General features: G+C 46.5%; 3 protein-coding genes across 4 annotated transcripts in view; 1 reads left to right on the top strand and 2 right to left on the bottom strand.

Moving 5' to 3' along the window:
* LOC134984492 (gastrula zinc finger protein XlCGF57.1-like) overlaps positions 1–7,471 on the bottom strand; it is a 32,828-nt gene extending 25,357 nt beyond the window's left edge. For both annotated transcript variants that reach the window (XM_063950059.1, XM_063950060.1), the window contains exons 1-4: positions 7,291–7,471; positions 6,309–6,387; positions 6,088–6,185; positions 5,463–5,958 (exon numbers count right to left, since the gene is read on the bottom strand). In XM_063950059.1, coding sequence (XP_063806129.1) covers positions 5,463–5,958; positions 6,088–6,185; positions 6,309–6,345 — 631 coding nt within the window. In that variant the 5' untranslated portion in view covers positions 6,346–6,387; positions 7,291–7,471. The remainder of the gene's footprint in view (positions 1–5,462; positions 5,959–6,087; positions 6,186–6,308; positions 6,388–7,290) is intronic.
* The window catches only part of LOC134984503 (zinc finger protein 585A-like), a 593,603-nt gene that overhangs the window by 498,907 nt on the left and 79,924 nt on the right, over positions 1–14,772 (bottom strand). The gene's annotated exons all lie outside the window — the stretch shown is intronic.
* The window catches only part of LOC134984506 (zinc finger protein 271-like), a 185,336-nt gene that overhangs the window by 140,340 nt on the left and 30,224 nt on the right, over positions 1–14,772 (top strand). The gene's annotated exons all lie outside the window — the stretch shown is intronic.

Raw genomic sequence — 14,772 nt, 5'->3', positions numbered from 1 at the left:
ATTTCAGTTTGAATACACCCCACCCAAATCTAACTCTCTCTGCACGTTATATCTGCTCCTCCTGCAGTGCACATGGTTTTGCCCAACTGCTAACAAATTTGCTGCTGCGATCAACTCAGAATTAGGCCCATGATTCACACTTACCTCACTGATAATATTTCTCCTGATATTTCCCCTGGAGTGTTATGGGAAGCTCATAAAGCCACGTTACGTGGCCTTCTCATTAACCTTGCCTCGACTCACAGAAAGATTGAAGCTAAACGTATTCTTGACTTGGAAACCGAATTTACTTCTTTAACCCTTCTCCACCAGCGCTTCCCGAAAAAACAGCTATACACTAAGATTCTCTCACTTAAAGGACAAAAAAACAATCAGCTCACTCTTATGGATCCGCCAGAGGTTTTATGAAAAATCGAATAGAGCGGACACTTTGTTGGCTCGTCGTCTTCGGGCAATACGTACGCAGAATCATATACTTGCCCTAAAATGCTCTGACGGATCCGTGACTTGTGACCCTAAGGTTATGGCCTCACAGTTTCATGATTATTATGAATCCCTCTACAATCTATCTTCACCTACTCCTACTGACCCACTTCATATCACCACCATCCGACATTACTTATTCTCCTGTCGCTTACCGAAACTCACTGCTTCGGATCTAGAAAGACTTAATGCCCCTGTTTCCAACGAGGAAATTCTCACCACGATCGCTAAGCTACGCCGATCGTCCGCCCCGGGGCCTGATGGCTATACAGCTATCTATTATATAAAAAAAAATCACAGTCCCTGCTTTCCATGCTTCACTCATTATTTAACTCTTTATTGGAACAAGGCTCACTGGATGCAGCCACCACCAGGGCCAACATCATCGTCATACCCAAGCCTGATCGCGACCCACTGGAAATGAAAAATTATAGGCCCACCTCACTTTTAAATACAGACCTCAAGTTGTTCGCCAAAATCCTAGCGAACAGATTGGCCCCATTTCTACCGGTTTTAATACATCCGGACCAGGTCGGTTTTGTCCCTAACTGGCAGGCTGCGGATAATACTCGCCGACTTATTAATCTTATCCACCTCTCCCAACGGGAATCCATTCCGACCCTGGTGGTGGCTCTGGATGCAGAAAAAGCCTTTGATAGAGTAGCATGGCCCTTTATTCAACAAACACTGAGAAATATGGGTCTACATGGCGCTTTTTAAAATTCTGTTACCTCACTTTATCATAATCCTTCTGCCTCCGTTCTCGTTAATAGTCTTTTCTCCCCATCTCTTTCTATCAGGAATGGCATCTGACAAGGCTGCCCGCTCTCCCCGTTGCTGTTCGCTCCGGTGATGGAGCCATTGGCGGCCAAAGTCAGACTGAATGTCAACATCTCGGGCATTGTAATGGGAAACCACGAATACAAAATAGCGCTGTACGCTGACGATGTCATATTAACTTTAACTGACCCGAGCATATCCCTGCAACACTTATTTGAGGAGATTTAAACTTGTAGTCACCTGTCTAATTACAATCTCAATGCTGACAAAACAGATTTTAGATATAAATGTGTCTTCCCAAGATCTGCGCCTCCTACAATCTTATCCGTTTAAATGGCAACACACTAAGCTTAAATATCTAGGCATCTACCTAACTAAATCTCACTTGACGCTGTACACAGCTAATTTCCCACGGTTATTTTCGTCGATACGCACTGACCTAGTCGGTTGGAACAAACTCTATATCTCTTGGTTCGGGTGCATCGCTGATGTCAAAATGAACATATTGCCGCGATTACTGTATCTTTGGCAGACTCTCCCAATCCACATACCAACTAAAATATTGAAAAATCTTCAGCGGGACATATCTAGTTTTGTTTGGGCTGGAAAGAAACCCAGAGTTAAGATACGACTGCTCCAACAACATCGTACTTCGGGGGGCCTCGGCATGCCAGACCTGATTAAGTACTACCGTGCTACGCACTTAGCCTCCTGTGTTCTCTGGCACTCGCCTCCCGAGCAGAGACTGTGGACGCTTTTAGAAGCTCACGCAGTAAATATGTATTCACCCTCAACTCTGTTATGGTGCACACCTCGCTCCCGCCCGACTTCGTTTCTCTTATTACTGGGATCACTGCACTCGCTTTTATTGCTCTTATAATCCTTCATTGACCCCCTTATGGAACAATGTAGAGTTTCCTACAGGAAAACTCTTATAAAATCTATTACCGATGGTATTTAGTGCCATCTAGACTACAAACTATTTATCCTTCCTGCTCTGATAAATGTTGGAGACTTTGTGGGCAACGGGGAACCATGCTGCATGTTTGGTGGTCCTGTACATTCATCCATCGCTACTGGCGTCAGATTCATAAACTAATTTTTGATGTCACCGATGTAGTCGTCCCAGACTCGCCCTTCCATTCTTTACTTTTGCGTCCTATCCCTGACACCTTGAGCCATCAACTAAAACTAATTAAACACATTTTAAACACAGCCAAATGCCAAATTGTGGCAAATTGGAAGTCCGTCTCTCATCCTACTCTCTCCGCTACTGTTAATGCTATATGGTCCACATACAAATTAGAACGCATTACCGCTGCCGTTCATGATACGCCAAATAACTTTATTCGCACTTGGACGCCATGGACATTGCACTTTAATGCAGAACCACCATTGACGACCATCTGACCCATCGCCTATATATATGTCTGAACTCTGTAATGCGAACAACCTCATCTGGCCGACACTCACCCCCTCCCCTTCTTTCATTACACTTACCTCTTTTTCTTTCTTTTTTCTCTTCTTTACTTTCCTCTATTTTTCTTTTCGCTCTTTGTATAATTGTATTGCTGTTTTTGGTATTTAATTGATAGGATCACTATGGGCCTTGATATTATTGTGTCTTGTTAACGCCCCACTTCTGTGTAACTCCTATATTGATCCACATTCTTTTTACTGTTCTTGTTTTTGTTCTTATTATGACAAAAATCAATAAAACTTATTAAAAAAAAAAAAAAAAGATGAAAGAGATTGTTGCGTCTCACAAAGATCTGATTTCAGCACATGACACCCTTCAGGAAGACCTGGTCTCTATTCGTGATAAAGTCATTGATTTAGAAGACAGGTCTCGGAGAAATAATATCAGAATAATGGGCGTTCTGGATTCTGTTACAAATGCTGAGCTTTATGATTATGCCACGGTCCTCTTTTCAGAAGCTTCCACCTTAGGCTCCTGCCAAGGACCTTCTTATTGATAGGATCCATAGACTCCCAAAGTCCAAACAGGCCCCTATCCAAGCACGAGGGACACTCTGCTCAGGGTCCACTTTTTCACATTAAAGAACGCATTCTACGAGCCGCTTTGTCTTCCTCCCCATAGCTTAGTGCCTGGATAATCTGCGCTATTTCCGGATATTTCTCCTGCGACGCTGACCAAAAGGCATCTATTCCACCCAAGGGAATGTGCAATACAAATGGGGCTTCCCTACTAACCTTATTGAAATGCGAAACGGTGCCTTCACAGTGATACCTTCACCCGAGGATGGCCCTGCTATTCTGAAAAAGTGGGACATTCCTGTAGACAGTCCTTCCTGACACTTTACCTAAACCAATCCCGGAGGAGTTGTCTTCCGTATCGAAGTAATATGCTAAAGGAGTAAGACTCTTAGAGACACTCAGAGTTTGTTTCCTACTGTAACATGTGCCAACTGGGACTAAGTTACTGGGCATGGATCTATTTTTGGAACAAATTTATTTGCTCTTGGTATAGGTATAAAACGTATATTTTTATCTTCATTTCCTGTGCTATATAATTGCTATATGGTATATGGTCTGACATTCTTTCCAGTGTTACGTTTCATAATACCTTTTTAGAATGTTTGGGTGTTCAGGCAAAGCATGGCTGATTTGTCTAACATCCTGTTGGCCTTATAATGGTGTTGGTAGTACCTACATTGGATATCAGGCCATGATCTTGGCCTTTACCTCCTTTGGATACATTGAGATTTGATATTTCTTTGTACAATTGTTACTATGATGACTAGATTTTGCCTCTCGTATGGCTACTTGGGGTAGTCTGTGAGTTTCCCTTTTAGGCCCGACCGCCACCTTTTTCCACCTTTCTGTTACGGTACCCTAGTGACGGAATCTCTAGCTCCTTTATGGACGCTATTTCTGTTAGTCTCCCATTTTTGTTCCCTATTTTATTTTTTCTGATATTTGATAGTTTGAAATATGCACACGCCCTACAGACTCTATTGGACTTTACACAGATGATCCTAGATGTTTCATACCATGATCTGATCTCTCTCTATCACGGTGAAGTTTTAAGTCTTAATGTAAAAGGTTCTCCCCGTAAGAGATGTCTTGCATTAACATATTTCGCTGACCAGAAGGTGGCAGTGGTAGCCATTCAGGAATCACATGTTCCATTGCACTCTCCCCCTGAGTTTACCAATAACTACCCAACATGCTATATCTCCTGTGGTGTAGCCATCCTTTCTAAAAGATCCTGCCCCTTTCACCTGGAAAGCAAGTGGGTGGAATGCAATGGTAGATATTGGATTCTAGTTGGGAAAATTCATTATAAATATGTCACCCTCACTTCTCTCTATGCCCCTAATGCCAGACAGCCCCGATTACTTAGAGAGAGAAGGCCATCATCCAAGTGCCAGGGGACAGGTAATCAGCAGGGAATGTGCAGGATTCTGAATATGAGGGGAGAGCAGGAGTATAATAGGGGTTGATGGCTCCTGATGTATGAGATACACCAGAGAGTGTGGGGAGGAGGCTGGCCAGATCTCTGGGCTGGTAACACACAGTGACATAATGTGAGGGGGAGAGCAGGAGTATAATATGGGCTGAAGGCTCCTGATGTATGAGATACACCAGAGAATATGGGGAGAAGACTGGTCAGATCTCTGGGCTGGTAACACACAGTGACATAATGAGACTGGAGAGCAGGAGTAAAATAGGGGCTTATGCCTCCTGATTTATGAGATACACCAGAGAGTGTGGGGAAGAGACTGCTCAGATCTCTGGGCTGGTAACACACAGTGACATGATGTGATGGGGAGAGCAGGAGTATAATAGGGGCTGATTGCTCCTGATGTATGAGATACACCAGAGAGTGTGGGGAGGAGACTGGTCAGATCTCTGGGCTGGTAACACACAGTGACATGATGTGAGGGGGAGAGCAGGAGTATAATAGGGGCTGATGGCTCCTGATGTATGAGATACACCAGAGAGTGTGGGGAGGAGACTGGTCAGATCTCTGGGCTGGTAACACACAGTGACATGATGTGAGGTGGGAGCAGGAGTATAATAGGAGCTGATGGCTACTGACTCCCTCACTGGGAAAATATATATTCCTCTTTTTTTTTTGTACCGACAGAGGAGGGTGTAGTATAAGAGATTGCTGTAGTGACTGAGCAAGGAGTAAATGTGACTCTTTTCTGTAATTAGTGTTTATTACTTACCTGTGGTGATATCTGTAGGGATTTCCTCCTCCTTACACTGCTGATCTCCACTCATATACGTCTCTTCTTCTCCCTCTATATCTTCTGCCTTTATATCAGTCACATATGTCTCTTCTTCTCCCTCTATATCTTCTGCCTTTATATCAGTCACATACGTCTCTTCTTCTCCCTCTGTATCTTCTGTTTTTATATCAGTCACATACATCTCTTCTTCTCCCTCTATATCTTCTGCCTTTATATCAGTCACATATGTCTCTTCTTCTCCCTCTATATCTTCTGCCTTTATATCAGTCACATACGTCTCTTCTTCTCCCTCTATATCTTCTGCCTTCATATCAGTCACATACGTCTCTTCTTCTCCCTCTATATCTTCTGCCTTTATATCAGTCACATACGTCTCTTCTTCTCCCTCTATATCTTCTGCCTTAATCTCAGTCACATACGTCTCTTCTTCTCCCTCTGTATCTTCTATCTTAATGTCAGCGAGATATTCATCCTAAATAGCCCATAAAACAATATACATTAAAAATAGTATATTAATAGTATAATAGTATACACAGCTCCTCTACAGATCATATAGTGATGGTCACTTTGGTATATTGGGGAGACCCTAAATCCCTCCTACCTGATCCTTCTGTGGGATCCTGTGATTCTCCTCTGCACAATCCTGGGAATACAGAGGACGGGGACATCTCTCTGGGGTATCTCTGTTACTGGGTCCATCTGTAGGAGACACACAGTGACTGTGTAAATACACTGTATTTATGTGATTATCAGATGATGTGTGTATATAGGGGCCCCCCATACCTGCTCTCCCCTGTACAATACATGACCATCTCCTCTTACCCAGTGCTGTGTGGGGCCGGTGATTCTCCATCATCATATCCTTGTACAGACCCCTGTGTTCCTCTATATTCTCCGTCTCCTGCATGGAGACATAGACAGTGACATCATGACACATTATAGGAACCAGACACAAACAGTGATACAGTCATCACCCAGACACATCCCCTGGTGTTACTGTATAATGTCCCATTCCCAGCAGTCACCTCTCCAGTCATCACACAGACACATCCCCTGGTGTTACTGTATAATGTCCCATTCCCAGCAGTCACCACCCAGACACGTTCCCTGGTGTTACTGTATAATGTCCCATTCCCGGCAGTCATCTCTCCAGTCAACACTCAGACACATCCCTTGGTGTTACTGTATAATGCCCCATTCCCGGCAGTCACCTCTCCAGTCATCACCCAGACACGTCCCCTGGTGTTACTGTATAATGTCCCATTCCCGGCAGTCACCTCTCCAGTTATAACCCGGACACATCCCCTGGTGTTACTGTATAATGTCCCATTCCCAGCAGTCAACCGTCCAGTCATCACCCAGACATGTCCACTGGTGTTACTGTGTAATGTCCCATTTCCAGCAGTCAGCTCTCCAGTAATCACCTAGACACATCCCCCGGTGTTACTGTTAATGCCCCATTCCCGGCATTCACCTCTCCAGTCATCACCCTGACACGTCCCCTGGTGTTACTGTATAATGCCCTATTCCCAACAGTCACCTCTCCAGTCATCACCCAAACACATCCCCCGGTGTTACTGTATAATGTCCCATTCCAAGCAGTCACCTCTCCAGTCATCACCCAGACATATCTCCTGGTGTTACTGTATAATGTCACATTCCCAGCAGTCACCTCTCCAGTCATCACCCAGACCCATCCCCTGGTGTTAATGTATAATGTCCCATTCCCATTAGTCACCTCTCCAGTCATTACCTAGACATGTCCCCTGGTGTTACTGTATAATGCCCCATTCCCAGCAGTCACCTCTCCAGTCAGCAGCTGAATGATCTTGTTGGTGAGTTCCTGGATCTTCTGGTCACGGTGTCTCTCATGTATCAGTGAGTGAGGTGGAGGCACCGTGATGGGCCTCTGGGACCTTCTCAGTCCTCCTGTCACACGACGATGGCTGCTGGGTGTCTCACGCTCACCAGATGTCTTCTTCACACCTCTGTGAAATGGGGGAGACATAAATATCTCTGTAAATGCGCCCAGATCCCCTCACCTCCACAGTCATGTCCCTGTATTATTACTATAGATAATAGGATTTTGGTACTTACCAGATAAATCCTTTTCTTTGAATCCACAGGGGGCACTGGAGTACTCTTGGGATATGGACGGTGCCATAGCAGGGATAGGCACATTTAAACATTTAAATGTATAACCCTCCTTCTCCCTCCATACTCCCAAGATGCCTTAGTTTTTTTTGCTGAGCCAAATAGGAGCGACAGAGAGGATGAACAATGGAGAATTATATATAACATTATAACATAACAGACAACTAGAAAGGTGACACATAACATAATGATCAACTAGAAAGGTGACACAACAATAGATAACTATCACCTTACATTTGAACAAGTCAGTGAAATTGTGTTACCATAAGAACTATTGAACTTACCACCAGCCAGGTGAAACTGCTCTGGGTGGGCGTCCAGTGCCCCCTGTGGGTGCAAAGAAAAGGATTTATCTGGTAAGTATCAAAATCCTGTTTTCTTTCTAATCCACTAGGGGTCACTGGAGTACTCTTGGGACCTACCAAAGTTTCCCCCTTGGGCGGAAGAGCTGTTTGGCACCAGTAACACTAGACGGCCAAAGCTAGAAGCTGATGCCGCAGAATTATCAAACTTGTAAAAGCACACAAACGTGTGCACTGATGGCCATGTAATTGCATGGCAAGGTTGCGTCGTAGAAGCTCTAAAGCCTGCTGCCCATGACGTTCCCATCGACTAGCATGAAAGTGTACCTGACGAATGGTCAGGTTAATCTATCTGGCCAAGGTCTGTTTGGAAGCTGGCCAACCTATCTTGACTGCATCATAGAGAACAAAGTATCCGTTTTACGTATTGTTGATGTTCGGGCTACATAAACGCGGAGTGTGCGTACCACGTCCAAAGTAGCTAGAGTATCTGAATCTTCTGAAAAACAGGAACTACGATTGATTGGTTGATTGACGTGAAAGAAGATACTACCTGTGGTAGAAAAGCGGGATTTGTCCAAAGATCCGCTCTGTCAGTATGAAATACCAGAGACGGTGGCTTGCATGACAAGGCACCCAATTGTGCAACATGCCTTGCCGAAGCTAAGGCTAGGAGAAAATAGGATTTTAATTATATACCGGTAAATCCTTTCCTCGCAGTCCATAGAGGATGCTGGGGTCCAAATTAGTACCATGGAGTATAGACGGGTCCACTAGGAGCCATTGGCACTTTAAGAGTTTAATAGTGTGGGCTGGCTCCTCCCTCTATGCCCCTCCTACCAGACTCAGTCTAGAAACTGTGCCCGAGGAGACGGACAACTTCGAGAGAAGGATTTTACACAGATAGTGGCGAGATTTATACCAGCTCACACAAACAAGGCAAACCAGGCTAACTAGCCTGAAAACTCAGCTGAAGCAGTACTGAAACAGCAAAGAAACGCAGAACTTACCTAGGAACCAGGTTGTACTGAACCAAAGAACCAATGCAGGAAAACGCAGCACTGGACGGGCGCCGAGCATCCTCTATGGACTACAAGAAAAGGATTTACTGGTAGGTAATTAAAATCCTATTTTCTCTTACGTCCTAGAGGATGCTGGGGTCCACATTAGTACCATGGGGATGTACCAAAGCTCCCAGAATGGGAGGGAGAGCGTGCAGGCTCTTGCAGAACTGCTTGAACAAACTTGAGGTCCTCAGAGGCCAAAGTATCGAACATGTAGAACTTAGCAAACGTGTTCGACCCAGACCAAGTAACCGCTCGGCAAAGCTGAGACACCCCAGGCAGCCGCACAAGAAGAACCCACCTTACGAGTAGAGTGGGCTTTAACAGATTTTGGACACGGCAATCCTGCAATAGAATAAGCATGCTGGATAGTGAACCTGATCCAGGGAGAAATCATCTACTTAGAAGCAGGACACCCAATTTTCTTGGGATCATACAGGACAAACAGAGTCCGATTTTCTGTGATGAGCAGTCCCCTTCACATAGATCTTCAAAGCCCTCACAACATCCAAGGACTTTGAAGCAATTGAGGAGTAAGTAGCCACTGGCAGCACAATAGGTTGGTTGATATGAAATGCCAACACAACTTTGGGAAGGAACTGTTGACACATCCTGAGTTCTGCCCTATCTTCATGGAAGACTAAATAGGGGCTTTTACAGGACAAAGCCCCCAGTTCTGACATACGTTGCACAGAAGCCAAGGCCAACAACGTGACAGCCTTCCACGTGAGAAACTTGACCTCAACCTCCTGTAAAGGCTCAAACTAATCCGATTGCAGGAAATGCAACACCATGTCAAGATCCCAGGGTGCCGTCAGCACCACAAAGGGAGGCTGGATGTGCAGAAACCCCTTTCAAAAAGGTCTGAACTTCAGGGAGGACAGACAATTGTTTCTGGAAGAAAATGGATAAAGCCGAAATCTGGACCTTTAGGGATCCCAACCTCAGGCCCTTATCCACACCTGCTTGCAGGAAAAGGAGAAACCGTCCAAGTTGAAACTCCACCGCAGGAAATTTCTTGGATTCACACCAAGACACAAACTTTTTCCAAATTTGATGGTAATGTTTAGACGTTACTCCCTTCCTAGCCTGTATCAAGGTAGGAATAACCACGCTCGGAATACCCTTCTGAGCTAAGATCTGGCGTTCAACCTCCATGCCGTCAAACGTAGCTGTGGTAAGTCTTGATAAGCGAACGGCCCCTGTTGCAGAAGATCCCCCCGAAGAGGAAGAGGCCTTGTATCTTCCAGTAGAAGATCCAGCAGATCCTCGTACCAAGCCCTCCCTGGCCAATCCGAAGCAATGAGGATCGCCTGAACCCTTGTTCTTTTTACAAGCTTTAGAATTCTTGGAATGAGTGGAAGTGGAGGGAACACATACACTGACTTGAACACCCACGGCGTTACCAAGGCATCTGCCACTGCTTGTTGGTCTCTCGACCTGGAACAGTACCTCCAAAGCTTCTTGTTGAGGCGGAAGGCCATCATGTCTATTTGAGGTACACCCCAACGACTTGTTATCTCCTCGAACACCTCCGGGTGGATGCCCCACTCTCCTGGATGGAGATCGTGTCTGCTGAGTTAGTCCGCTTCCCAGTTGTCCACTCCCGGAATGAAGATTGCTGACAGCGCCACTGCATGCCTTTCTGCCCAGAAGAGGATTTTTGTCACCTCTGACATTGCAGCTCTGCTCTTCGTTCCACCCTGTCGGTTTAAGTAGGCCACCGTCGTTACATTGTCCGACTGCACTTGAATGGCCTGATCTTGCAGAAGCTGTGCTGCTTGTAGAAGACCGTTATACACGGCTCTTAGCTCCAGGATGTTTATTGGTAGAAGGGATTCCTGACTTGACCACCTTCCTTGGAAGGTTTCCCCTTGGGTGACTGCTCCCCAACCTCTGAGACTTGCATCCGTGGTTAGAAGATCCAGTTCTGAACCCCAAACCTGCGGCCCTCCAGAAGGTGAGGCAGTTGCAGCCACCAGAGGAGTGAAATCCTTGCTTTCGACGACAGACGTATCCTCTGGTGCATGTGTAGGCGAGATCCCGATCACTGGTCTAGGAGATCAAGTTGGAATGACGGGCATGAAATCTTCCGTACTGTAGAGCCTCGTAAGAGGCAACCATCTTTCCCGGAAGGCGAATGCACTGATGGACCGATATCCGGGCAGGCTTCAAGACATCCCGGACCATGGATTGTATCACCAACGCCTTCTCCACCAAGAAACACCCTCTGCACCTCTGTGTCGAGGATCATGCCCAGGAAAGACAATCTCCTTGTCGGCTCCAAATGGGACTTTGGAAGGTTCAGGATCCAACCGTGCTCCCTGAGCAGATGAGTCGTAAGAGCAATGGACTGTAACAACTTCTCCCTGGACGATGCCTTTATCAGCAGATCATCCAGATATGGAATTATGTTCACTCTATGTCTCTCGGAGAACCATCATCTCTGCCATCACCTTGGCGAAGACCCTCGGTGCCGTGGACCGAATGGCAGTGCCTGGAACTGATAGTGATTGTCTAACAGTGCAAACCTCATGCGGCGGCCAAATGGGAATGTGGAGGTACGAATCCTTGATATCTAGGGACACCAGAAACTCCCCCTCCTCCAGACCTGAGGTGACTGCCCTCAGAGACTCCATTTTGAAGTTCAAGTTCAAAATTGGCCTGACCGAACCATCCGGTTTCGGTACCACGAAAAGGTTTGAACAGTAACCCTTACTTTGCTGATGAGGTGGAACTGGAACAAAGAACTCTGACTTTTCCAAGTTTTGGATGGCTTCCTGCAGGTTAGCCCTGTCTGCCAATAAAGCTGGTAAGCCTGATTTGAAGAATCGGTGAGGTGGGAGATCTTGAAACTCCAGCCTGTACCCCTGGGACACAATATCCTGCACCCTGGGATCCAGGCCGGACGACACCCAGACGTGGCTGAAACGCCTGAGTCTCGCTCCCACCCATCCATCCTCCAGGCTCCGCAGTCCACCGTCATGCTGAAGATTTTAATGTACCAGAAGCCGGCTTCTGGTCCTGAAAACCTGCAGGTGCAGGTTTTTTTGATTTTGTACGACCTCCTCTAAAGAAGGTGGTAGGAGGCTTGGACTTTTTAGTCTTAGCGGCCCGAAATGACTGCAGTGCAGATGAAGAAAATAAGATTTTACTTACCGATAAATCTATTTCTCGTAGTCCGTAGTGGATGCTGGGACTCCGTAAGGACCATGAGGAATAGCGGCTCCGCAGGAGACAGGGCACAATAATAAAAGCTTTAGGATCAGGTGGTGTGCACTGGCTCCTCCCCCTATGACCCTCCTCCAAGCCTCAGTTAGGATACTGTGCCCGGACGAGCGTACATAATAAGGAAGGATATTGAATCCCGGGTAAGACTCATACCAGCCACACCAATCACACCGTATAACTCGTGATCTGAACCCAGTTAACAGTATGATAACAACGAAGGAGCCTCTGAAAAGATGGCTCACAACAAGAATAACCCGAATTTTGTAACAATAACTATATACAAGTATTGCAGACAATCCGCACTTGGGATGGGCGCCCAGCATCCACTACGGACTACGAGAAATAGATTTATCGGTAAGTAAAATCTTATTTTCTCTGACGTCCTAGTGGATGCTGGGACTCCGTAAGGACCATGGGGATTATACCAAAGCTCCCAAACGGGCGGGAGAGTGCGGATGACTCTGCAGCACCGAATGAGAGAACTCCAGGTCCTCCTCAGCCAGGGTATCAAATTTGTAGAATTTAGCAAACGTGTTTGCCCCTGACCAAGTAGCTGCTCGGCAAAGTTGTAAAGCCGAGACCCCTCGGGCAGCCGCCCAAGATGAGCCCACTTTCCTTGTGGAATGGGCTTTTACAGATTTTGGCTGTGGCAGTCCTGCCACAGAATGTGCAAGCTGAATTGTATTACAAATCCAACGAGCAATCGTCTGCTTAGAAGCAGGAGCACCCAGCTTGTTGGGTGCATACAGGATAACAGCGAGTCAGATTTTCTGACTCCAGCCGTCCTGGAAACATATATTTTCAGGGCCCTGACTACGTCCAGTAACTTGGAGTCCTCCAAGCCCCTAGTAGCCGCAGGTACCACAATAGGTTGGTTCATGTGAAAAGCAGAAACCACCTTAGGGAGAAATTGAGGACGAGTCCTCAATTCTGCCCTGTCAGAATGAAAAATTAAGTAAGGGCTTTTATATGATAAAGCCGCCAATTCTGACACACGCCTGGCTGAAGCCAGGGCTAACAGCATCGTCACCTTCCATGTGAGATATTTTAAGTCCACAGTGGTGAGTGGTTCAAACCAATGTGACTTTAGGAAACTCAACACAACATTGAGATCCAAAGGTGCCACTGGAGGCACAAAAGGAGGCTGTATATGCAGTACCCCTTTTACAAATGTCTGAACTTCAGGCACTGAAGCCAGTTCTTTCTGGAAGAAAATCGACAGGGCCGAAATTTGAACCTTAATGGACCCTAATTTTAGGCCCATAGACAGTCCTGTTTGCAGGAAATGGAGGAAACGACCCAGTTGAAATTCCTCTGTAGGGGCCTTCTTGGCCTCACACCACGCAACATATTTTCTCCAAATGCGGTGATAATGTTTTGCGGTTACATCCTTCCTGGCTTTGACCAGGGTAGGGATGACTTCATCTGGAATGCCTTTTTCCCTCAGGATCCGGCGTTCAACCGCCATGCCGTCAAACGCAGCCGCGGTAAGTCTTGGAACAGACAAGGTCCCTGCTGGAGCAGGTCCTTTCTTAGAGGTAGAGGCCACGGGTCTTCCGTGAGCATCTCTTGAAGTTCCAGGTACCAAGTCCTTCTTGGCCAGTCCGGAACCACGAGTATCGTTCTTACTCCTCTCCTTCTTATGATTCTCAGTACTTTTGGTATGAGAGGCAGAGGAGGGAACACATACACTGACTGGTACACCCACGGTGTTACCAGAGCGTCCACCGCTATTGCCTGAGGGTCCCTTGACCTGGCGCAATATCTGTCCAGTTTTTTGTTTAGACGGGACGCCATCATGTCCACCTTTGGTTTTTCCCAACGGTTTACAATCAGGTGGAAGACTTCTGGGTGAAGTCCCCACTCTCCCGGGTGAAGGTCGTGTCTGCTGAGGAAGTCTGCTTCCCAGTTGTCCACTCCCGGAATGAACACTGCTGACAGTGCTATCACATGATTTTCCGCCCAGCGAAAAATCCTTGCAGCTTCTGCCATTGCCCTCCTGCTTCTCGTGCCGCCCTGTCTGTTTACGTGGGCGACTGACGTGATGTTGTCCGATTGGATCAATACCGCCTGACCCTGAAGCAGGGGTTTTGCTTGACTTAGGGCATTGTAAATGGCCCTTAGTTCCAGAATGTTTATATGAAGAGATGTTTCCATGCTTGACCACAAGCCCTGGAAATTTCTTCCCTGTGTGACTGCTCCCCAGCCTCTCAGGCTGGCATCCGTGGTCACCAGGATCCAATCCTGAATGCCAAATCTGCGGCCCTCTAGTAGATGAGCACTCTGCAGCCACCACAGAAGAGACACCCTTGTCCTTGGTGACAGGGTTATCCGCTGATGCATCTGAAGATGCGATCCGGACCATTTGTCCAGTAGATCCCACTGAAACGTTCTTGCATGGAATCTTCCGAATGGAATCGCTTCGTAAGAAGCCACCATTTTTCCCAGGACCCTCGTGCACTGATGCACTGACACCTGGGCTGGTTTTAGGAGGTTCCTGACTAGCTCGGATAACTCCCTGGCCTTCTCCTCCGG

The sequence above is a fragment of the Pseudophryne corroboree genome, assembly GCF_028390025.1.
Source record: "Pseudophryne corroboree isolate aPseCor3 chromosome 3 unlocalized genomic scaffold, aPseCor3.hap2 SUPER_3_unloc_6, whole genome shotgun sequence".
NCBI classification, from domain to species: Eukaryota; Metazoa; Chordata; class Amphibia; order Anura; family Myobatrachidae; genus Pseudophryne; species Pseudophryne corroboree.
The sequence above is the reverse complement of the archived record's forward strand: the minus strand, read 5'-3'. Positions and strand labels throughout refer to the sequence as shown.